We start from the raw sequence: 25,617 nt of genomic DNA, 5'->3' as shown, positions 1-25,617 counted from the left end.
AGAAGGCAGCAGTGCCAGGACTGCCATCCAAATCTCTGCTGTAGGTAAGGAAGTGTTATAGAGCTTTCTATAAGAATAAAGGGATAACTCATCCTTATTTGGCTTGTTGGTCTCTGTGTATAAATGTCTGCAACAGAAATGGCTCTCGCTAAGCATCTACATGGTCCTCTTCCTTCAGACCCGTTTCCTGGATCCACAGAGGAATCAGTCCATTATTCATTATATACCAGGTAAGCACAAAGTCATCAAGTCATAGAAAAGCTGTACCTGTGGACGGGTTGGGCACGCAGCGGGAGAGTGGGCTCAGTGCCAGTCTCACCTACGCAGATGCTGCCCCTAAAAACTCCTTCCATAGCCGAAAGCTGCTGGGTAAGTCGATGTTCTCCCCTTCCCAGCTCAGCCACTGAACCCACACATACCTCTGCCACTGGCTCTGTTCCAGCACTCTGGCACCCTAAAGACTAAGGGTGTCATAGGCTACAGGCACGCGGACACACAAACACTCACCCACCCACCCCCCATATCAAGTCTCATAGTATGAGATCTAAGATACCTACATGGGAGGCATGCTAGGGAATCTGAAGAGACTCACTTGAGATAATGAAGTTCAAAAATTGAACTGGAAAGAGTACATAGCTTGGCAAGACAAACAGGAGAAAGCATGCACTGTCGGAGGTGTATTTTGGGGGAAAAGCAGGAAGAGAATAATGAGTAAAAAAGATCAGCAGCATGTGCCAAAAATAACTTCTCTCTCACTTAATGATCTTTAATCCTACATTCCTATGAACTAGCTTAAAAATACCCTGAAAACAGAAGTTTTCAGTTTTAGCAGAATAATTTAAAAGTTTGTCACATCTACCAGAACACCCAATACTTCAGAAGCCAGGCATTGTGCTTGTAAAAGCACTAAAGGACAAATTAAGATACCTACTGTTTGTTTGGATTTTTTCTTTTTTTTAATATCTATATGAGAAAAATGAATAACATAGCCCAATTTTGACATAATTGCATTAAATCTCTACCTATATCTATAAATTCTTAAGTAACTCTGGAATCCTTCTCTAAGTAACTTTCATAAAGCCTTACAAGTTATCATAAAAGTTTCTGATTGCTTTGAGTATTTTACTAGAATTAGTTCAGGCAAAGCAGCATGAGTACTCTGATTGGTAAGGAATGAGGTAGATGAGCCCATGCTAAAACTGAGCTGTTGTAATTAATCTGCTTCCAGTACCCAGTCTCACCAGGGCACTGAACTAGCACCCAACTTCGCAGAAAACATTACAGTTTTCAGCACAGACACAACCTCATCCCTTTGAAATTTTGGATAGAAGGAATTTTGCAATCATGAAACAAGATTTACCAAGTCTATAAGAAAAATGTGAAGTAGATCAAAAAGTATCATTTTCAATATCAAGAAGAAACTGATTTTACTAAGAAGTCTACCAATTTTATTTATTTACAATTTGAAAAAGAAAAGTCCTTCCTAGTCTTATCCTTCTTTTTCCCTGGCCTTGTAAATGCAGCAGTTTGCTAACTCTGACAAGATTTCAGAATTTGTACATTTCTGACAGAATCTAATCCTATTATCTCCTGCATCACTTGAGAACTAGGATGATAAAACTCTGTCTCTCAGAATGGTTAAATTCCCAAAAAACCTTTCAACTGTTAAATAGCTTTTCAAATTCAGGTATCCCGAATAACAAACTCCTCTCTAAACAGATTAGCCATAGCTATTCAAAATTTATCTCTAGATAAGCATTTATATATCAAAACATGTGACAGTCGCTATGAGAATCTTTATTCTATTAGATTTAAAAGCTTCCCTTAGTCACAGCACTGATTTATACACGCTTGTATTCACGAGGCTGTCATCCACTTTCTCCTGGTGGTTCAAAATACAATTTTTTTTTTCTTAAAAGCAAAAGCTTCCAGAAACACAAGAGACTTAAATTTCATAAAACAGACTGGAAGAAAACTGCCTGAAACCCAGTTTGCACCTGGGTTTACTAATGTTGATACCCCAAAACATCCTCATGCTACTTACTACCCACATCAGTACATCAGTGACTTCCTCTGCTCCATCATACTGGAATGCGCTCAATCAGTAATGATTTACTCCCTCACACTGGTTCGTCATGTGCTCTGACCCACTTCAGAGCAAATAAACATCCCTGCATTTAATGAGCCCGCTGTGGTGACTAACTGCTACATAGCACGGTGTAGTATATTTTAAACTACACAGAAATTGAGTTTACACAAGTCAAAGCTGTTTAATGAATATCATTAAATAGCAATGGATGCTAACAATTTGAAAATATTTCTGTGACTACTTCCATCAAGAATTACTTCTGACTGACACAGAAACTAAGTAGATAACTCACACAGTTAACAAAAATGGGTAACGCTATACTAGATATGAGTCGTCAGCAATGAAACAAATTTTCACATAGATGAACTACATACATAGAATAGATATCTATATACCTCTATATATGGCTATATAGATCTTCTACAAATAAATGTATTTTATCTGTAAAGTACACTATATTAGAGAGAATTTTTCAGATTCCCTCAACATGTGAGAAGCAGGCAGAACACTAACTGAACATCTTCCAAAGTTTCATTAGTGGGGATTTTTAAGTCCTTGGATATTCAGCGATACAATTAGTACTGATTTATATTTAAGGTTCGTGACAGCGTGCTGCTTCTCTAGTTGCAATGCAAATGAAGACAATCCTTGCCCTAAAGGGATTGAAAAATAGATTTCTAAAATTACAGTAGTGCCTACAGATACGGATTTTCAAATCTGGCCTAATTCTCTAGGACTCAAATCCAGCATATCTGGAAAAAACTGAATCAGGATATGAGTTTTTGAAAGGACTCTGGTTTTGAGCTTTCTGGTGTTTTTCCCCCCTCATTTCTAGATTTGTTTTTTCAACATTTTTTTCCCCATATACATAACACATTCTTAAAAGAGGGTTTAGCATAGCAAACATTGCAGGTTAGCAAACCACGATGGTATAATACATTTATGCATAAAGTGAGGCGGAATATAATGAATGAAATTGGAGAGACAAGTACAGAATGTAGGCTGACACTGTCAAATGGAATGGGACAACCTTCTGCAAGAAGGAGCCTGAATATGCTCCTAACAGAAGAGTCATGCAAGACTAAAAGGCAGCAAGATTTTAAAGGGAAAACACGTAAGTAAGTTCCCTTTCTGTTTTTAGTTACTTCAGTAGTGGCATTATGACTACTTTATTACAACAAGATGGCCTAAAATTACCAAGTCATAATCGTAATATCTGGACAGTTTTGGCAAGACCACTGAAGACAACAGTCCTTTTCTATGACAGGGTATGCAGCATGCGAAATTCAGGAGCGATGCTTTAAAGAGGTGTACAATGATGAAAGAGCAGAGCTTAAGCAAGCTGTCTATAAAAAAAAATCCAGTTACTTTAAGTTTGGCAAGGGCTATGACAGACTCCCAAAAGCCTTCAAAAGTTAACAAAGTACTGTGGGAGGAGAAATGGATAAAGAAGGATGTGGAGTCCTGGCAAATCCATCCCCAAATCACTTTTCAGCAATGTTCACATAATGTCAGCATATAATAAAGCAAGCTTGCTCTGAGCATCACAGAACGCAGAAGCACGGTAAGGAGAGCTTACTCTCCTCAGGGGTCACTAACTCAACATCACTCAACTCTGGGTGATCCCACTTACCAACTTGCTTGATATGCGTTACCCTGTGCCATCGTCGAACACTGCCAAAAGAGAGATGACAGTATGACATGAAAGATGATGGGCATTCACTACCTTAGAACATTTTTGGAAGACAGTTTCACTTGTTGCTTTAACTGCACTGAAACCAGCGGAAAGTGAGCTCAAGTTCACCTGCATAAGGTGGAGGAAAACAGAAACTCCTCTAGGACTTAGTTCAAAAACACAGCAGGTCCTAAGTCACAACCACGCAAAACATGCCAACACAGTCTATTAGACTGGGCTTGAAATTCCTGCCTCTTTGGGACGATCCTTTCTCTGTCAAAAAAAATTCATCCTTACTTCACAATAGTGTTCACTCATACGCATAATACAATTTATTTCCCATAACTTTTACATAATACTTCAGCTAAGTTCACATAACACAAAGCAGCTACATTGAAATCAATGTGAAGTTGGGAACCTACACCATATTTAGATCTTGGACTCAAAGGTTGGGATATTTTAAAGAAGCTACCAAGAACAGTAAGTCCAAAACAAACATCTATAGAAGAACTAACCCTGTGCACTTGAAAGTCATGCGAAAGATTCTTATCAGCTTCACTGTTCGTTAAGACTGGTGTGTTATTTAGGCCCAGAATCTGTTTCTATTCCTTGTCCTCTGCTCAGCACTTCGCACAGACTGACAAGTGCTACCTCCTAGTGCTTCATAAAACAGCATGCAAAACAGAATGACTTGCAAAGCCAAACAAGAAGTAGTCTGAAAAGTAAAACTTCCCAACAGTTACAAGGTTCAAAACACAGTTGTATTTCCAAAGAGCCCTCAGAAATATAAAAATCAATCTTATTCTGAAGGAATATTCTGACTCCAAAATAAGGAATGTTACAAGATTGGATACGCTCCCGAAAATGCTGAGTGTATTGCAGAGGAAAGCTATAATTCAGAAGAGTTTTACCATTTGCTTTAACCTCGGGGGGGGGGTTTTTAAGAAAGAAAACAAAAACCCCCAATATGCTACACAGAAAAGCACAACAAAAAAAAACATTTACTGAAGTTTAAAATTAAATAAGGAGTATACAATATTTTGGACATTTTATAAAGAGAACACTTTCCACAGTGTTATGGATATAAAATGCAGCAAGTTAGCAACCACAACAGAATACAAACCCCTAGCAAGACTTTTAAATAATGTTATTTCAAAATTTAGTTATTGGGAACTTCAAATGTCGACGAGCAGTATTTAGGTATACTGTCCCTAAATAAAACTCATATATTAGGCAGAACCCAGATGGTATTAAAAAGCTATATTCTGTTTTAGTTACTGGACAGTTCCATTTCTGAATGTTATTTATTAACCAGCTAGTGACAGAAGAGTTCAAATTATGTGATAATTGACTACTTCTGAATATAGTTAAAAACATGTATATATTAACTGATATAAGCAAGTGTCTATTTGCATACATATATATGCTACTTAACTAATATAATATTGTTTATATAATGCATATGAAGAAAATTATAGATGCAAGCCATTCTTTCAGGACTAGAGACCTGTTTTAGAGGTTATGAACATTAGATTTGCCTTCCAAATGCTAAATGCCAAAGACCAGCCTAATCAAGTTGAAACCTCTCTACAGAGCTCTAAGATTTGGTTACCTAAGTTAGGCACACATCGCAGCAGTGTGCTTGCTTGCAGCAAATCCCTCTCTCATCCCCGCTTACCATGTTTTGGTTCGCCTCACAGAGAGGTCTTGGAAGCCCTTGATTAGCTAAAGCTAAGGCCAAAGTCTTTAATTCAACATAAACCAAGCTTTCAGACGGTGAGGTCAGTCAACCAGTGCCCTTGGCCTGCCAGCAGCCACGGGGCAGCTCTCTGGCTCAGCTGACACGGCAACGCATGTTTCCCAGATGTACGGAGCAGCCCCTCAGAGCGAGAGTTCCTTCCAGCCCTGTCAATAACCAGCTGCACAGCACAGAAGGCATCTTGACTGGCTGCCCTTGACAAGAGGTGTTTTAACTGGACAGTTGGGCCAAACAGCACATGCATCCTTCCCAGCTGAATTGTTCCTGTCTTACTTTTCACCAGCAAGATGTGTCTGCTGCACGCATGTAGGTTTGTACACATCTGAGTAGCACAGTGGTGGTGAGTGGGGTGGCTGCACTTAGGAAGTGTTGGCATGGGTATGTTGATATTCCAGTACGAAGGATAACCGTTATGATAAAATAGGAGTCTTCCACGGACCACTCAGTCCCTGAAGGTGGATTCTCCCAATGCAAATGTGTTATGCTTAAATATTTATTGTTACGTTAGGATCAAGACACTAGGAACCAGCTTTACATAGTTGCCTACCCTGTCAAATATCCCCAGGAATACCATTCAAGAACAAGAGGTTTACCCTGTTACTCTTCTTTGTTACTTGAGCAGCAGCAGAAGTCAGTGTATAAGATCACTCACAGACCCGCATTGAGTCAATCAATAATGCTGCAGAACAAACCACAGAACATAAATTCCTACCAGAAACAACCAAATGCAAAACACAAATACTGACACCATGAGTGAACAGAGCTCCCTCCAGCATGAGCCCAAACAAGTCTGAAAATGGCTTTACATCATTTTTACACTGCTGCCTGCTGGGGCACATTTATCACTGAAAGCAACTTCTCCTGAACTATGGCTCATCTAATTTGCAGTCATCACCTGTAGCACCTTCCTCCCGCTCCTACACCAGGGTCATTCTGGGAGTTTGTTATTGCTGGACCATAGCAATTACTAGTTATGTCCAAATACTACAGGCACATCACCTATAAAACGCATATAGAAAGGCATAGAAAAGTTAAAATCACTCTTAACAATTATTATAGCATGGTAATTTCCCAACAGAGAACTAGGCTTTTCTTCCATGCCATTTAACAATTTCAGCAGAAATAGTCCCTACAGAAAAAAAAATACTCAAAGTTTTCGTAATGCTATAACTGTCTAGTTTTTAAAAAGCATACAGGTAAATCTACCCAGATACAGTCAAGGGAATCTAAAAATGATTGTATCAGATAGAACCGCATCTGCCGCCAAACAGCACAGCTTTAGGGTATCGGCTTTTACATCAGCACAGTTACAGCAATGCACAAGCCAAGTGTAACCCAGTTCAAAGGACAGGGCCAGAAAACAGGCTACCACGATGGAATTAGCAGGGCAAGAACCTGCAGGTATGGCACTGGTGCCATCTTGTTTGCTATGCTGGGCGGGTTCTGAGGGAGATTTGTTTGTAGATCATCTAAATTCTCCGAATAGTGGAGTTGTTTTGATTTTTTATATAATATACTGCTTATGAATGTGTTTGTTTCCTTCACCCTCTCTCACGTGCACACGCACTTTTGCAATAGATGTTTTAAAGGGCTTCTATCAGAGTAAATATAACAGATATTGAATAGCACCGAGTAGAAGTTTCTCAGTGTACAGCTACACAACATGAGATGCATATTAGCAGGTTACGTGAATGCAAAAATCATAACAAATTGGACTAGTACCTTCAGAATTTATGCAGCATATAGCATCAGGTATTTCTAAACATTATTTGCCACTGTGTTATTTTACAGGAGCTGGGAATAATCAGAGAATCATTTAGGTTGGAAAAGACCCTTCAGATCATCGAGTCCAACCATTAATCAACTAAATCTAGCTATTATTCTGATTTCTGATGCGGAATTATAGTGCTTCTACAGCAAATAATTATTTCATTTACTATTTCAAAAACTTCAGAGTTTTTGCACTGAAAGAGCAATGACAAAGTTGACAATTTTCCTTTCTAAATGGCACAGTTTGGGCTGCAAATATTGTGCACCTTTATCTTGTATTACAAACGCATGATCATTCAATTAGTTTGCTTGACTTACTGAGCTATCTTAATCATGCTGCATACCTCTGAATAGAGAGGGAGGCTTGAGCTGATAGAACATCTCCTGCAACAAAGTTATCTTATATTATATACCACACTATTCTCATATACTAATTACTTACATTAAGTATCAAAAGAGAAAGTCAGGTAAATGTTTATATTGACTCTTCTCCATAGAATAATAATCAATGCTTTTAAATAAAAGTTTGTTCTAAAGGGGCAGTACTTTTATCTGAATAAATATCTTTTTTAAAACTCCTTAAGTGTCTTGTCCCAAATAAGTAGTTATTTCATAAACAACATTCACAAAGCTATTGGGCAGTTTTTCAGCTTGGTAGAGCAACATAGCATTAGAGAACTCAATAGATCTTTAGTCATTTCAAACAATTAAGAATCTAAAGTCAGCATTTCAAAGACATGCACAGGCACGTCCTCTACATAAAGGAACCTGGGTCCTTCTACTTTTTTTAAACAGGTATGATGTTACATTGTATAACACTGTATATATATAAACTCTTCACACACATATGCCATTGCAATTCCAAGAATTCAAAATTGTATCTTACCAAGACTGAACTCCAGCTTTGGCTCATCGGCAATTCTCCGAATACCTTTAAGGTTAAGAAAAAAAAATTATTAGAAATAATTCGATGTCAACATCTAGCTTTTTAATACACAGTAAAACTTTCACATGCCTAATCCACACCTCTAACTACCTGTTATTGCTGCTGGAGTAACATTTTATACCAAAAACTTACAGTGAGAGAGACCTTTGCATGAAATACTTGCCAAAAAAAAAAAAAAAAAAAAAAAGACTACTTTTGAAGACGACTTCTTTATTTTTCATAGAAACTTTCTGTAGCTGGGAAAGGAAACTAAAAAAAAAACCCCAACCTTTCATGGATGGGTACTTGTAAGATTTTCAATCACAACATCTAACTATATATCTGTTGAAAAATATTAAATCTAATGACTCATTTTTAAGTAGGTATGTCATCACATTAACATGGAAACCAAAAACATGTTCTGTGAAAGTACATATGTCAGGTTAATATAGTAAAATATATCACCATGTTATTGACCTACACTAATTGTAAAGAAACAAAACCAACTTTTTTTTGTTGAAAAAGAGCATATGAATTCCTTTTCTCATATAAAAGGAAAATAAAAATATTTTAATTCCCCTCCTTTGTGGAATTATGTTCTAGTACATGTTTTACTGCAAAGGACAATATTTTGTTATTGTGCTAGGATAAAAGGAATGAACCACAGAGCTGCAACAAGAGAAACGTAGGAAGGATAGTTAAATTACACCGAGTTGTTCACCCGCTGCAGGAATTAATTGGATCACAATTACAGTACCAATGAACCTTGTAGAAATTAAACTGTCTCTTGTTGACATTTATGTATTGTCTTCAGTGAGCATTATTAAGTATTTGCCAGTATTGAAGAAATTGGTCAGATGGAAAGGACCAAGTTGGTATGTGAACTGGAACGCAAGTTTTTTGTTAAAAATAAAAAATAATTTTAAAAACCCACACACAACCATGCCCCCCACCACCCCCCCAAATTTATAGCTGTTCTTGCTCCATGAAAACTTGATGTTGCTGAATAGGTCTACTTTCACACTGTTCTCATTACTATAGCTAATCATTCAAGTCTGTGCAAGAAAAATTACAGTTGCAATGCTTAGAAAGGCCTTGGTCAGTAAGAAATAATACATAAGGTGTTTGGGTTTTTTTAATGGAGTTGTAACAAATTTCTGAGTTTAATTCTGCCACTAGCAGAGTCAGCACATTGGTCTGGACCACCTTTATGAATATGCTGGATACAGACTTAAGTAACTGGGCAACTGAAATACCGTGCCCGGACTCCAGTGCACTAAACATGACTCAATATATGGCTACGGGCTTTCAAACCCACACAGGGCTTTTATATCACAAAGAACAAATCTGTGATACTAATCTAAGTATCACTAAAGCTTTAAACATTTATCAAAGTTATCAGACTATATTTTAAACAGTAGTCCATATGTTCATACAGGATACAAAAGAGGAAAATAGTATTTCTAACTAAACATTTTCTAAGTCTTATGAAGAAATCAGATTAGAGAGAAAAAGCCAGAGACACAGTAATCACACATTTGTTCCCCTGAAGGTTATCTGCATAAATAAAAATAAATCAGGTAATGATATTTAAAGATCATTTTCATCAGTTTACTTCCTCTGCAACTGCACCTTGTCAAGCAACAAGTTAAACAGCATTACGTACCCTGTTTGTGACACTATCTGTACTGCTACAGAGAGTAGGCCATTTTTATTGTATCACTCAATAAAATCAGTAAATGCACTTACTCGTGAACTGTGGCTCTCCTAGACAGTCTACTTGGGACGAAGGGACAAATTGCTGTGCTTCATCTGATGATCTCTCCTCTTTGATTTCCATGATCAGCCTCCGGAGCTGCTGAATTTTATTCTGCAAACCTTCTGAGTTTGCCTCTCCCAGCGCCACAGCCCAAGATTCACAATCTGGCTTTGATGCAGCTTCAAGGTAAAGATCTGGTTCTCCGCTCTGGAACTCTGCACTCAGAAAACATAAACACAGTTTTTACGAACTTAGATTCAAAAGGGGGATCATAAAAATATTGATGCTGCGCACAATTAAAACCACCACACACACATTCCCTTTCATGGTCACAGAACCATGGACCCCATCCACCTCTTGGATCAAACCCCAGCTCTTTCAGACCCAGTGCAGTACTAAGTCTATCCACAGAGTGGTTCCAAAAGCAATCAACATATTGCTAAACGGGGTGGCAGAAACAAACCAAAAAGGGAAATCCTTTTTTAGCACAGATTCTGCAGCCTAGCAGGTAGCTATCAGAGCTGCTAACTTGAAGAAGAATTTGATTTAGCAGGGGCAGCAGACATAGTTCTGACAGATAGTGGGATTCACCACAATGAATGTGTCCATCATTTCTTCTATTAGAGCTCTCCTTTATGCTCAGCCTCTCATTCATCCTTGCCAGAATACTGCTCACCAACACATGCAGAAAATTTAGCACGACATAGCTCCTCTGTGAAGACTCAACAGGTTGTGTGTGGGAGCTTCTGACCTCATTACTATCCACATGTCATTTGCTGTTCTGCCTGAAGTCTAATTGTTTAATGATCGAATTTTCTAACAATAGAAAAAAAGGGAGGGAAAAAAAAGCAGAAGCTCCCAGGTAAGTAGCAAGGGTCAGTCGTTTGATTAAGAAAGCACAGGAAGAAAAAACACCTCTTAGGCATTTAAAATTCTGCGGTATAGATGGCTTCACAGAGTCACAAATTCAATGTGACATTTAGTGCAACACACTCCGAGAAGAACAAACTGGGAAAGAAAGAAAAATCAATGCTTCTTTAAAAGAAGCATTCAACTGATTTAGAAACTTAAAACTCTATAAAACACCTGTGCTATTGTATTAACAAGGACTGAATTATTTGGTTGGACATCAAAATCATTTTGACCTAAATTAGCCACAGATCATATTGCTGGATGAAACAGAACACTTAAACGTTTTCATACCTAGTTCGAAAATCCAAACAACATAGAAAAGTTTTTTTCAATACAAAGTGAACTTAAATTCCCTTCTACTAACTTGAGCATCTAACCTTGGGCACTTACCCACATGTTATTCTAAAACCATTTGCACTTCATAAACTGAGCATCTGCCACTTACAATTAACTCTGCTTTTATTGTTATGGGGGGAACAAAAGATGCAAACCTCAAGTTTGGAAGCCTCTTAGAATTGTACTGGCACAAGTCCCTGTGGAGGTGGGACAAGTTTTTTTGTCTGGGGGTGAATCTAAGGAAATTTGTATGGCTGCAGCTGCTGCTAAGAATGCTGGATAAGATTTCACATGCCAGCTGGACTACAGAATTCATGAAGAAAGACTGGAAATAAGAGCAGAAAGTGGGGGAATGTCTTTATGGCCTCACAGGCAATTTAAGAAGTGCTAATAAGGATTCAAACTCTTGCCTCTAGCCCTGACTCAGGAAAGAAAGTATTCAGTTCTTGAGACAAGAATATTCAAAACCTGAGGGAGCTGCAGATGTTCATCAGATCCTTGTTTACACACAAAATACGTACTTGAGTGACCAAACCAAAAAAGTTGAGCTTTACTGTTTGTCAAAGATGAATTCAGAGACATAGAAGCTTCAGCTGTAAGCTCTTGTGTGATCTGCTACTGCATCTGAGCCATGAGGGTAGTAACCTTCAAAAAGACTGGTAATTAGAAGAGCTGATAACCTCTCTACTGCTGTGGCAAGATGTTCAACAGTACAGTGGTCTACTCCCTTCTGTCACTGACGTCAATGATTTAGAAGGTTGCTCTTATTTCATAGTATTTTTGATATATCAGTGGAAAAAGGAAAGGAAGAAAAGAGGCATGTAGTCAACGAGCATCAAGACAAAAGTTAACCAGCAGTCGCTCTAATTAAAAATAAATATATATGTATCTATATATATATTTATAGGCCTGTAAAACACCTGTTTATATCATTCAGCCTTTAAAAGCACAATTTTAATAAAAGCAGCTTGGATATCCAAGGTACCTTAGCTAAGCAAAGACTGTCAGACAAACAAGCTAACATTTAACAACCAAAATAGAAATACATCAAGGTGTTCTTTTCTTTTTGCTCTTTATTTTTAAATGTAAATAGGAACAGGGATCTTGTCTTGAAGTATCCTACCACCAGCTAGATAAAAAACATCTGCTTTGGGAGGAAATCAATGTTTTGCAATTGAAATTGTGCTATTTATATTTACCTCTTAGCTGTAGAAATCAGACTGCCAAGCACAAAAGGCATACTGAATCACCCTTAATAGGCACGGAATCAGAAATGGATAGTGAAATGCAGTAGGAGTGGGCATAATTCACTGTGTTCTGATCTAACAGGTGCCAGTTTTGAGATGTGGAAATTCATTCTAAACTATCGCTTCAAAACACTACAGTCTGCTATATTTAGATCTTTGGAGTACTCTGACAGCTAAGTTAAATTCTGAAAAGCATATGAAAATACCTGAAAAATATTCATCGTTGCAAATGTAGAAAGTTTTATTCTGCAGATCCAACAGTTAGTAAGTTATATATTTCCCATACTGTTTCAACGCATGTAATGTTTATGTACAAGTTCATATATGAGAAGAAAGAAGCAAAGTCCAAAACGACATTGGCAAAAATATCTGTTGCAATAAAGGAGCACACAGGTTTATTTATATAATAAAGATCATCATCTCTTCTTTACCAGATTGTTGTTGACTATTATTTTAAATCAGCTGCATATAGTAAACCCTAACAAGCTCAGATACTTAATTCCAAGTTTCAGTAGGGAAACAAAACTTAGCTAAAATGAGTCCTTCTGAAAATAAAACTAACAGACCCACAAATGCAATGAAGGCTTCAAATGAGCACCGGACATATCAGCAAAATTATATCTGTACTGAAACATCCTAAATGCAGGAGTATTTCATGGGGGAACAAAAGCACTTTATACTTTACTATTAAGGACTTACTGTAGAAAATGCAAGTATACAAGCATCCTTTGTTATGCTGTTACTGCTGACATGAGTTACCATGACTCAGTTTTGAAAATAAATCCTGACCTGTTGAGAACATTTACTATTGAACTCAACAAGACCAGTTCTTTATCTGGTATTCATTCCTAGTTTTACTGTTATGATATAATTTTTTAATAAGAGGACATGTAAGATTTAAGAACGTACAATACTAAGAAAATTTTCTTTCTACTTGGGAATGTGCAATAGCAGAACAGTAATTTTGATCTTAGTGCTGGACATCCCCTCTGGGGTTTCAAGTTCAGCGGCATAAACCCAGGGAAGACACTCACACAGTTAAACACAAGGTTTTTCTTTACAAAACAAACATTCAACTTACTAGCCCTAAATTCAAAGCAAAATGGTATATAGTTCTATCCTTATCTCTTTTTCTTCTTGAACCAAAGAAGGTTTACATAGCTACAAGAACCAACATAGGACCTTTCGATAGCTTGTATAAACTCAAAAACCAGAAGGGGAAAGATTCTGAGATCAGACACTGGGATATTGATGTAACCTACCGTTACCCAATAGTGTTTGTCCTGACAATAGATTTTTATGTGTCTAATTGAAATCACTATCTATCTAAATCAACGTTTTACAAAGCTCTGTCCTCAGCTTTTCCCAAGATGCCTCATTTGTTTCCTGGAACCTAGCAGAATGCTTAAAAGCCAGAGTACTGCTACTATATTACTTGCATTACTACAAGAGTAAATCTAAAAATGTGTGGAGTCAGACATACTCTTCATATTTGCCATTAAACGCTAGTCTGCAATTGCAGTAAGTAACCAGTTATCAAAACGTTTCTTCTCATTTCTCTACATTGTGAGTTCAGTTTTGAACTGTCCAGTTGAAAATAAATTAATGGTCACAGCTACCAGCCTCGGGAGGGAAAAAGGAAAAAAAAAAAAGGGCCAAATATTACTAATTCTGATGCATGAAGTGGTCTCTAAATGTTAGCACTGACACTTTGATAGTGCAACTGGTACTTGGATAATGCTGCGAAAGCACGCTAACATGGAGGCATCATTGATGAAATCTGTGGGAACAGATTCTGCAGCACAGCACTCAGTGTTTGCTCTACAGCAGATGGATGTAGCACTTGGGACTATACAAACTCACATCCACTTGGCCAGCAGTGTTGCTATACACACATTTTGAAGGAAAGTTTTGTAGTCTAGAAACTGCCCAACTTTCAAAGTGTATAACTGTGTTGAAATCCTTGACAATCCACCCCTTGACACACAAAGTGGGCAGAAAGAGACATCACTTACATCAACACCATGGAAAGCTAATGTGGTCCGGTGGCTACACTGCTTCAGGCACCTTCTTAAGTGCAGATATGTCACTAGCAGGTGCTCAGTGGCCCTTTCAGCAGCTTGCCCACCTTCTTTCTTTTCCTTATTTCAGTATCAGAGACTCAACTGGAGGCAAGAGCAGAGGAGGCAGATGGTGGAAAGCAAACATGTCTGTTCATAGAGCCTTTTCTGATCAGGGCTCTGTTCAGCAACAACTACTTTTACTGAAGCGTGATCTCAACAAGACTTTCTCCCGCAGAAGCCAGCATAGAAAGTTATGGTCCCATAGGACTTCCACAGCTCAAATAAAGAATTCAACCCCACTGCTCAAACAGGACTGCTGTCAAATAAGGAAATAGCACAAAGAGAAGGAGAGATATCCCCAGTGGCACTGGAAAGCCTTTTCCACTCTAACCCAACTGTCTAAAGTCAGAAGTGTACTTTGGTGTTAGTTCCCTCATCCTCAGGTAACATTTTCTTTGTTCCCATTATTTTGTAATAATACTTAAATTTCCCAAGTTTTTCAATTTAACAATTGCAATTGCCTCTTTTCTCTGCAAGTACTTTGATATTTCAATTGTTTTAAAACATGAAAACTAATTTCTTGTGAAAAATGTCTCAATGATGTCCCTCCATTTTTAAAGTGTACTTGATTGTAACTTTAATCATAATCTCTTACACAGAAACCTGGGTTTCTGCGAAGTCAGAAATAACTGAGTCACCAAAAAAAAGTGTAGGCAGTTATTGGTGTTGACCCTTGTCTTTCAGAAGACTGTGGTTTAATGGACAGGCTTTTAAAATATAGAATAATAAACCAAAACAAACACATTTCCAAGGGTAGGGGGAAAACACTTGGGTTTTAAAGCTTTTTCATTTGTTATTAATTTTCATTGTTTCTTAAGAAGGCTTTTATTGTATTATTTTACTAAACATGTAAAAGCGATAGGAAGACTGATACTCTACAGCTTGCTTTATTTTCATTAATGAGAGTTATAAGCATAAAAACATGTTGAAGAGGGTGAAAAAAGGAAGCACCGGTAGGATTTAAACAAAAACACATACAAAGTACATGGTCAGTGTCCAGGATGACAGCCTCTCCTTTTCTAGAGGATCACTGTTGTTCCTCCTATGCCAATATGCAAAGTAAGAGAGTTCAAAAAGGTTAAAGGTTCTCTCTCTCTCTTTTCACACACACTAGCAAAAAGTAATTCTCAGTTGCTACCTCAGCAGTGGAAAATGGTTGAGAACATCAATGAGCCACTGCCACTCTAAAATATAAAGCACCATCGCAGCTAACCACCATATGCTGTAACAAAAGTAGAATGGAAGCTTTGATACGTAAATTATATCCGCAGGATATTTCTAATACAGACATCAGAGGCTTTTAATTCACAAAGCTGACTGAATTCTATATGCTGATGCATTTCATGTTCAAATTAGTAGTAATGAAATCACCCATGGTTACTCATGATGCTATGTTAATCTGCCTTTGGAAGTTAAATTTTCAATCAAAGATAAAGAATTTAATTAAAAAATTTATCTTCAGTGTTGTGGTTTGTTTGGTTTTTTTTTTTTTTTGCAATGCTGGAATAAACTTATATAAGTTACCATTATAATCTCCATTTAAGTCCCCACAGAAGCTCACAAAGAGCCTGAGGTATTTGAAATTAATACAGCATGATACTCTAGATTGACTACTGCAGTATAATACTTTGTCTCTTAATACCTGCAGGCTTTCACACATGCCACATTGCTTCCCCCCTTTCATTAAGTAACTACCACACCTATGCTAGAAGCAAGGCAGACCACACAAATATCTAAATACCACAATGGTATCTCCAGATCAATGAGCAGAAATACTGCAACATTCACCAAAAGTACTAAGTGCGGCCTTTGCAAAGCAATAGGCTGCTTTTGCTCAAGGGAGGTGTATCACATCATTGACTGGATCATCAGTCTACCTTAAAGAAGGCAGGATTCAGAGATCTTGATTACCTGCCTAGGTCTGCAAGAGTAACCTTAGCATATGCCTCAGTTATTCCATCTCTAAAACAGGGAGTGATACCGACCTGTCTTTCCAAGCCACTACTATTGAAGGAAATTAAAAGCTCCAAATTGAGTGGCTTATATGCTACAAATAGCAAAAGGGAATGTTTGCCGTCTTAAGGGTATTCCTATATGCAGGCCTTTTTTTGCCTGATGCACCGCAATGTTTTAGATGACTGCGACCTTGCACCAAAAGCTCTGTCTTCTTCCTCTGTTCCTGCCCTTCCTCCTCATGCCTCACCAGCCCTCCCTGGATGTTAGAGCTCTTACCTCCCTAGTTCTCACTAAGGGACTGCACACAGTAATGCAATTAATACAGTCTTAAAGGAATCTCTTATCCTGAAAAACAGAAGACATTTACAGATCAAGAGAAGGCAGTCCTTTAATGCTGGCTCTCGCATCTGTTTTAATTTCATTGTGCCTGTGTCTTTCGGGTTCATTCCCAACTATGTGTTGTAGAAGACCATGTGAAGGAAAGGAGGCAGACAGAGCTCTTTGCTCTCACCCACATGAGGCTCCATACAACACAGTGTTCAACTTCAGATTGCTCTTGGGACAGGTTCAAACATCTAGGCACACAGCTCCCCGATAGCCCTATTCCAGAGAAACATAACAGTGACTGAAAACTACCAGTGTTAGTACAACTTTTTGGTTCCCAGTTGCTTATTTTTTGCATCTTCTGCTTAAACACTGACACATCTGGAAGTGGATAAAAGACTTAAAGAAAAACACCTGACACACATTAACCATGGTGTGTTAAACTTGGCCAGCTGTCAGCCACCCGCCCAGCCACTCACACTCATTTTCCCTCCTCAACAGGGCTGGGGGAGAGAAGAAGCACCAGCTCATGGGTCTAGATGAAGACAGGGAAATCATTCACCAATCACCATCATAGGCAAAACAGACTTATCTTGTGGGAAAAATAATTCAATTTATTGCAAATTAAAAGAGTGCTGACTAGGGAGAAATAAAGACCTTTCTCCCTGTCCACTCCCCCTTTTTTCCCAGGCTCAACTTCATTCCTGACTCCTCTACCTTCCCCACACCCCGAGCAGCACAGAGTTTTGAGGGCTGGGATGGTTATGGTCAGTCCATGACAGCTCCCCTCTGCTCTTCCTTCTTCCTCACACTTCACCCCTGACTGCAGCACGGTCTCTCCACAGGCCGCAGGGAAATACCTGCTCTGCTGGGGTCTCTCCAGGAGCTGAAGGGGAACTGCTGCTGAGGCGCCCGGAGCACCCCCTCCCTTCCATCTGCTCTCACTCTGGTGCTCGCAGGGCTGTTTCTCACACTTTTCCCCCTCACTCCTCACTGCTGGGCAGCGTTTTACCCTTTCTGAAATACGCTTCCCCTGAGGCACCGCCAGCAGGCCCGAGGGGCTGAGGGGTGGGTGGGTTGGAGCTGGCTGGAACCGGTCGAGTCCAGCACAGGGCAGCCCCAGCTGCTCCTCACAGAGGCCGCCCTGCAGCCCCCACTGCCATCACCTGGGCACGTAAACCCCCTTTGACAAGGTTTCCAAGGTCCAACAGAGACATAGCTATTCTCCAAATAGCTACAATTAGGTCTTTCTGTGTCTGGTGAGGCTACGGTGCCTGCCTGTGTTGTACAAAGTGCAAGCTTGGAGGGCACAAACATGGTGGTTGTTCCTGAGGAGAATCCAAGGCAAGGCAGTTAACATTGCATTGCTCAAACATTTCAGTGCACAGCAGCAGCTTTCAGATTTAAGATTTTTTGGACAAAAGGGTTGAAATGCTCTCCTTATCACATCTTCTGGGATTCCAGGAATGAATCACACTTGTGAGAACTGCCACATTCAATCAGATCCATCTCACACCAGTGTCTGATCTGTTCTGCTAATAGCAACTAGTTCATGTTACGAGGGCATGCAAGCAACCAGCCGCATACAGAACAACAGTTCACCTAACAAATCCTTCTGTTTCCTTTCATGGACCACTTAGAAACCTTTTAAGCTAGCCTGCTTTGGGAGCACTACACTTGAAGCACTGACAGGATTATCTGCTGCGACTGCCTGACCTCTTCTGTACTCCCCTCATGTTTCAGTGCCCACACTACCCTGAGGCGATGATCAGCTCCACAATATCACTAGATGTTGCATGAAAACGTCCTTATTGTTCCCCTTCGTGTTTACTCCGCTGCCCTTTATTACATTCTCTTCTTAGATATCCCAGTTAGTCTCTGTGTCTCACTTAGTCACGTCTCCTGGGATTCAGCCCACCACTCGGGGAAAGATGGAGACAATCAGTCAAAAGCTCACTCCAAAACTCCCACCCTCACAGTTCCAAGTTGAACCTCCAGCTAATTTTCTTCATCTTGCAGCCTGCAAGATGAAGAAAATGTCCCTTCCCAGCCACAAGTTAAATCTCACAGACCAACTCTGCGTCCTTCCTTGGAGCTTCTGCTGTGTTCTGGCACAGCTCTCCTCTGTCTGTTCCACAAGGAATTTGACATTGAGAGCTGGTATGTCATCCTACCCTGCTTCCACCTGAATAAAGTCCCAGATACACATTTTAGAGCTTTTTTCAGCTCCCAATGGCCAATGGATATATTCTTGTGACAACGCAGCTAGTTTTTCATGATTGAAGCCCCCATTGACAAAGATTTCTCTTCTTAGTTCCTGAGTTCTGCTTTTCTCCCCCCTTTTGTCTTCTGAATTTTTTTCTCTCCCACAATACATGATTATTATTTCACTTCTTTTGGTATTTTATTCTCACTTAGTACACAGTATATCATCTTCATTTGTCTTCAGTTTTATTCTAATACATCATAATAGTCTGGCTTTCTTTTTCTTTTCCCATCCAACAAATCATCAGCCAGACTGTTGTCCTTGTTCTCTGGCACAGGAAAATTGCCAAGTTAGAAATCCATTTTTCATCTACCTGTCTGTTTCTTCCCCTACCTTCTGTTGTATTCCTTTGCTCATGCCCCAGACATCCCATTTGTTGGCTCTGCATACCTGGAGCTTTCTGTACTGTTTCCTCTTTTCTCCTTCAATGTTTTTAGAGGCTGGCCAGAATGCCACCCTTACCTCTAACCACACTACTAACCTTCAAAATCTTTGTTTTGCAAAGTCTGCCTCTCAGCTAGCAATTTCTGTTTCTAGCTATGCAAGCATATTTCATCCTCCACACATGTTCACAGTCTCTTTTTCTCCACAGGCGGCCTGAAGTGCTTACTCAGTATTCATTGTTGTCTACTTCCCCAGCTTTTGGACTTAAAGCCTGCCAGTCTTGCTGCCACACAAACTGTCCTGTTTACAGGCTTCAAAGCTAATTGGAAGAGCCCTGTCAGCAATTACAACTGTACTCTTGGTTCAGTTCAGCAGCATTACGTTCAAGCATTGTAAAAGAAGTGCCAGAAGGGAACTGGCACGACTATTTCTACTCAAACTGTAACATCACCACCTCATAAAGCTGATGATTCCAATAAATGAATTGGACTCAACAAGGGCAAAATTAGAAAAGTCTCAATTTGAGAGTCAATGGTAATCATTCAGCTGTTATAGTCAGGCAAAGCAATGCTTCCAAATCCACGAAGAAGTCCTTTTAGACTCAGTGCCTCAAGATCATGCACAAGACGTAAGATCTCATTCCACTACTAAAGATGCAGGATTTGAGCTATTCCTCAGGATACTACCCAGAAAAGGATAAAACCCACAATGAACACATTTTAAGTCGCTGCCTTCTCAAACGTGACCAGACACTAAGAATCACTTCAGCAGATGAGGACAAAAGTTAGCATAACTAATGCAACATTTTCCTTGAAGTGAACTGGAGATTTTGGTAAGTACATAAAAAGAAGGAAGTAGCTTCTACTAAACGTAAAGCTGGCCATCAAGCCCACAAATGGAGCATAACCTTTTTTGCCCTGTAGCTAGTTTTACTACCCTACCAAAACTGCTCTTAGACCATTACATCTAACAGAAAATGGCAAAGTGATTTAAGGACTTCAAAATTCCGCAGTGGTATCAGAAAGAATCCACATCATAAAAAATTTCTAACACAATAGCTATTTGAGTTGTTCCTGCAGAGAAAACTCTATGTTAGCATTTTCTCCATATAACGTATTTCCACTAAAATAACAACTCTGATTTCTCTGAAATAACTAATTGTTGCTACTGTTTTTAAAAATTTTAGTAACAAGGAGTTGATAGGAGGTGAGAAAAACAGGAAATCTCATTTAATAGGGTGGTCGTCAATGATTAATCATTCAAAAATAAGACAAATTGGCTATGCATCAACATAATAAAACCCATATTGTACACAATACCTAACAAAACAATAAATAGAAGTCTGAGGTTCTGTCAAAGGAAGACGATGACATATGATTTTCACTTGATTTTAAAAAAAGCAAAACAGTAGCTTTTAGGATTTTCTTTTTAGGCATGAATTCAGAGACAAACAGTATTTACATGTATGCATCTAACAGACAACTGGATATATTTTAGCTAAGTTTTTAGCAAAAATGCCTGGGCGGTTGGGTTTTTTCATTGTAATTTTTGTTACACTGAAGATACTGAGCTAATCTTACTTACTGAGAACTATTGAAACATCTGTTTTTCTCCTGAACTCCACAATCCAGCAGCGCTCCAGGATTACCACTTCAGAGACTTCAGAACTCTGTGAGACAAAGATGACAAAATGTTAACATTTGGAACCTGACTGGGAAGTCCTTCTGTTTGGCTGTTCACAGCCAACGCAACATGCAGATATAAAGACAACAAAGCATAATAGTCACTAGGCAGATGGATACAGGCATTCTTTAATTACTGATCTGTGCCATCCTACTTCAGCTCAATGAGCTATAATGGGAATAAACTGTCAGAAAAGACCACGCAGGAAACTAAGAAAAAAGAAGCTCAGTAATTCATTTTTTTCATAATTCAAAAGTTTAGATGCCACCGTATTCCTAAGCAAATCAGGTAAGGCCAGCTCATTCCAACTTCCATATTTACTAATAAGGCTGAATCAGATTCTATTCAAAAAGTAGGATACTTTCAAGTGAAGAAAATAACATGCAATCTTACAGTAGGCATTTCTCTTCAATTTTTATTTAAAAGGAATTTCTTTATCCTCACTTGAAACTTTGAATGTTGTCTCTGGCTATGCAATTCAAACGACATTAAGTGATACAGACCTATTGCAGAGGGCGATATGATACAAATTACCACTATCATTTTTTGTGAGCACTCCGCAGAGAAGATGCAGACTCTTCTTCTAGTTTATTAAGTGTGACTCATTTTTCAGAAGAGTGAAGCTATCAATCACTCCCTCAGAATTAATCTTTTTTCCCTTGAAACTTTTATTATCCATTTTTCATCCCTAATATCTGGTAACAAATAACCCTTAGAACATGCACCCATACGCTTCCTCATTGCAGGCTCCCAACATGAATGTCACAGAGCTCATTCTCTACTTCAGTGAGATTCTGCAGGTATTAGTGTAAATTTTTATTTTAACATTCCTTCCTCAGGTACTTCTTTATTCCAAGTGATCCTAAAGATGAAACATTTTTCATATTGTAGACCAATTTGTCCAAAAGCCTGAACTTTAGTTCCATATATTTGACACAACCAATGACTTCATAAAACAGTTCATATTTAGAACGCCTGCCTAACATACACAAGTTTTCTTGTCTGCCTCTTTCTCTGCATTTATACTGCGTTATTTGGCCTGCCAGAATCAGACTCAAAACTTTTTGCCAAGAGTTTCACGTTCATCTTTAAATGGATGGTTTTATCCTGCATTTTCTAACAAAAGACCCTTGACTTACATAGTAATACCATTGTCTTTCATAAGCAAAAAAATGAAAATTTAATACTGTAGGACTGTAAGACTACAGTAAGACTGAGGAGTAAACAAACAGGTAACATTTCAGAAAGTCTAACAAGGATTTCCTTGACAAAGTCTATATTTGTTCCCTCCCTCCAACCTTTTACCGCTTATTAAATGAATACTCCAAAGTCAGTTATCAAAGCACAAATCAACATCTAAAGGTGAAAAAAGGTTAAAATAAAACAGAGGAATAGGGGAAAAGAGCACATGATGTTATACTGAAATGTGGCAGAAGTGAAGAGAGAAGGTTTAATAGACTAAGAAAAAACAATCAGACTTATCTAGAAACCACTTATACTTTGACTTCTGTTAAGTGTTATTCAGGCTAGGCTGGTCTAAAAGGGATGTATTGTCCTGTAGACTGAAAATCAGCTAACTGATTGTTTAAAAAAAAAAAAAAGAAAAGAAAATGAGAAAGTAGTGAAACAGTGCAGTGAGTTTGGGGAGAAATACAAGTGCTACATTGGGAAATTTTATTATTTAAAGAATCCAGCAAGTCGAGCATACATGGTAACCCAGAGGTGATTCTCAGGTGCTATTGAGTGAGGCATTCTTTGAGGTTCTACCAGGGAAAGTAAAATAGAAGAAGTCTTTATGATCAACAGCTAAAGTCAGCTTGGGAAAATAGGCAATAATAGTTCAAAAAACAGCAGACTAATTAGGGAGAGTTCTCCACTGCAGTGATGCGGATAACTATTTTAGTTCTTTGGATTTTGAAACAAGATATCAACACCAATAACAGTGTTCCAGATAACTCTCACCTGAAAAATAGATAATGCAGCCTGATTCTTCCAAGAGCCGGCAACCTTTCAGAAAAGGTACAACCAAAAGAAGGGGTTCATTTCAGAAGTTAATGAAAGTCTGAGACAATTGAACACTCAGTTGTGAGTACACGAACGACTCCTATCCAGTCTCTGTCCAAAAAATAGTCAATCAACTCTAACAGCTTTTCCCCTTTTCATGTCTACAGAAGATGGTTCCTCTGCTGATATCCATGCCCCACATGCAAACGTAACAACTCCTTAGACTTAACATTTCCTCCAAAACATACATCTGCAGTAAGTGAAAGCCTGTCAGTATATAAAGAGAAAGCAACTCCCTGTTGCATGGCTTTCAGACAAGTCAGGTATTTGGAAAGGCCAGGAATGAAGAATCATAGCTTCCATGTAGTTTGCTATAGTTGCCAAGACTTAAAGGCTTGATGTTTGGATTTGTACATGAAAAGCATACATATAATACAAACAAATTGGCAAGTGGTTAACAAAAAGTAACTATTAAATAATTAACAAGGATTTGTATTAATAAGGTTTGTCCCACAATGCACTTGACACACAACAGTAACTACAAACACAAGAGAGGATGGTTCAGAGTATTTCAAGCTTTCTGCATTTTAAGACAGCAGATGCTGCAGCACAAGAGCCTCTTTAACGACAAGTAGCTTCGCTCCCTACCCCAGTGGAAGCTGGAATGAAACCATGCTGCAACTTCAAATGAATCTGAATGCTTTCCCAAGGTACACAATAAAGTACAGCGATCAGAGGATATGCATTTACTTCTACATGTAAGAGGCAACAAAAAAGGAAACAAGAAAAAAAAAAGATGAAAGAGCATAAGGCAGCCAGAAAATAAAGTAGATGTTGCTGCAAAACATCTCCCACATCCTGACACAAAACTGAAGACCTTCAGAATTCCTATTATTGCAGACTTTTCATCATTTAGATGAGCTATGCTCTGTCGGTCACGCAAAAAACTAACAAGAAATTTATTTATAAATGCAATGACAAAATTGTAATCAAGGGAACCATTATGCGTATCTGATAGAGATCAGCTTTGTTTTTCAGTATCTGAAGAGAACCAAAATTTATCTCTTACTTTAAGTGCATAATATGTGCTTATTTGGACTAGCTTTTTTTTTTTCCCCCTAGGTTTGATTTTAATAAAAGGGTAACTTCTAATGATCTGGTCTTTACACACGGCAAATAGGATCAAAATCAGATCTGTAGTAATGTGTTACAGTCCAATATATTGGGGTTTTTTTCTTCCTACCATTGTTAATTTTATGTAATTGTTACAAAAAACTTACTAGATCAATCCAAACGCCAAACAGCAACTAGGCCTTGAACTATTACATCTTTCTTTAAATACGGACAAAGTCTACATGCACCCCATCACCCCCCAAGCTCAGGAAATTGTTTTAAACCACTGATTTGAGAAGAAAATTAAATGATTCAGGAATCTAACTTAAACATCCTAGTAAAACTGCTAAAGTAGAAGAGTCCCCAACCTAGAATTAGTTGGAAACCTTTTCAATTCACTTTGCCAAATGCTTGGCCAAGCGTTGGTATCACTATGCTGTTCTAAATCCGAAGTACTACGGTACTACTAAATCCACTACTGTCTACTGTAACTGTCATGAGTTTCAAATCAGAGTAGTCAAGTCATCCCTATTTCTGTGGAATCCATACCTAAAACTGAACTAAGACATAGTCGTACCAAAACACGTGAGCAGGTGTCTGCTAACCGCATATTCATACCTGCATAACTGTACACAACTCCTTTTAATGCAAAGGAACCTTAATGATATTAAACTGGCAACCGTCATTCAAGTACGTAGCTCCAGATTCACGAGCAAACCCAAGCATAAAACTTCTCTATGCAATGTATGAGAGTGTGAAATATAACTTTTTTGCAGTTAGAAAGAGTGAAAACCAAAAACACATTCTACAGCAGTGAGGGAAGCACACAGTATTGGAAATTACACTGGTACATTTTTTCAGTTGTTTCTAACAATCCACACCAAATTTGTAACTGGAATGTGTAACTACATTATTGCAGACTCCAGCCTACCATTTTTCTTTGGACTTGCGAGAAAAAAAAAAAAGCTTTCAAAAACATGTAAGCACTGAGAAACTTTTAAAACTGTCAGAGTGGCACATTTGAGCTATTTTTGCAGTGCTGTAGAGCTGACTTGATGTACCATCATGGGGGGAAAGAGGGTCATTATGAGAGGGTTTTACAATAGGAGATTTGTTGCTGTAGGGAGGGGGACCAAAAAAAAAAAAATTATCTACTGTTAGCAATACCAAGTCAAGAACTAAACTGACAGTTAAAATTAGAAGTGACATTCCAAGCAATTCATTTGTGTTAAAACAGTACGTAGAAAAGTAAAGCTATAGCATTGTAGGAAAAAAAAAAAAGAAAAAAAACA

The 25,617-nt window shown here is 38.4% G+C and overlaps 1 protein-coding gene across 1 annotated transcript in view; it reads right to left on the bottom strand.

Moving 5' to 3' along the window:
- Positions 1-21,188, bottom strand: part of LOC104159035 (type II inositol 3,4-bisphosphate 4-phosphatase-like) — a gene marked incomplete at its 3' end in the record, with an annotated part of 120,618 nt that extends 99,430 nt beyond the window's left edge. Inside the window, exons 1-3 of the mRNA XM_009696840.1 lie at positions 21,110-21,188; positions 9,968-10,192; positions 8,180-8,224 (exon numbers count right to left, since the gene is read on the bottom strand). Of these exons, the coding sequence (XP_009695142.1) occupies positions 8,180-8,224; positions 9,968-10,058 (136 nt within the window). The remainder of the gene's footprint in view (positions 1-8,179; positions 8,225-9,967; positions 10,193-21,109) is intronic.
- Positions 21,189-25,617: the final 4,429 nt, after the last annotated feature.

Source organism: Cariama cristata, unplaced genomic scaffold (assembly GCF_000690535.1).
Source record: "Cariama cristata isolate BGI_N322 unplaced genomic scaffold, ASM69053v1 scaffold6763, whole genome shotgun sequence".
In the NCBI taxonomy this organism is placed as follows: domain Eukaryota; kingdom Metazoa; phylum Chordata; class Aves; order Cariamiformes; family Cariamidae; genus Cariama; species Cariama cristata.
Note: the sequence above shows the minus strand (reverse complement) of the source record. Positions and strands in the feature narration are given on the sequence as shown.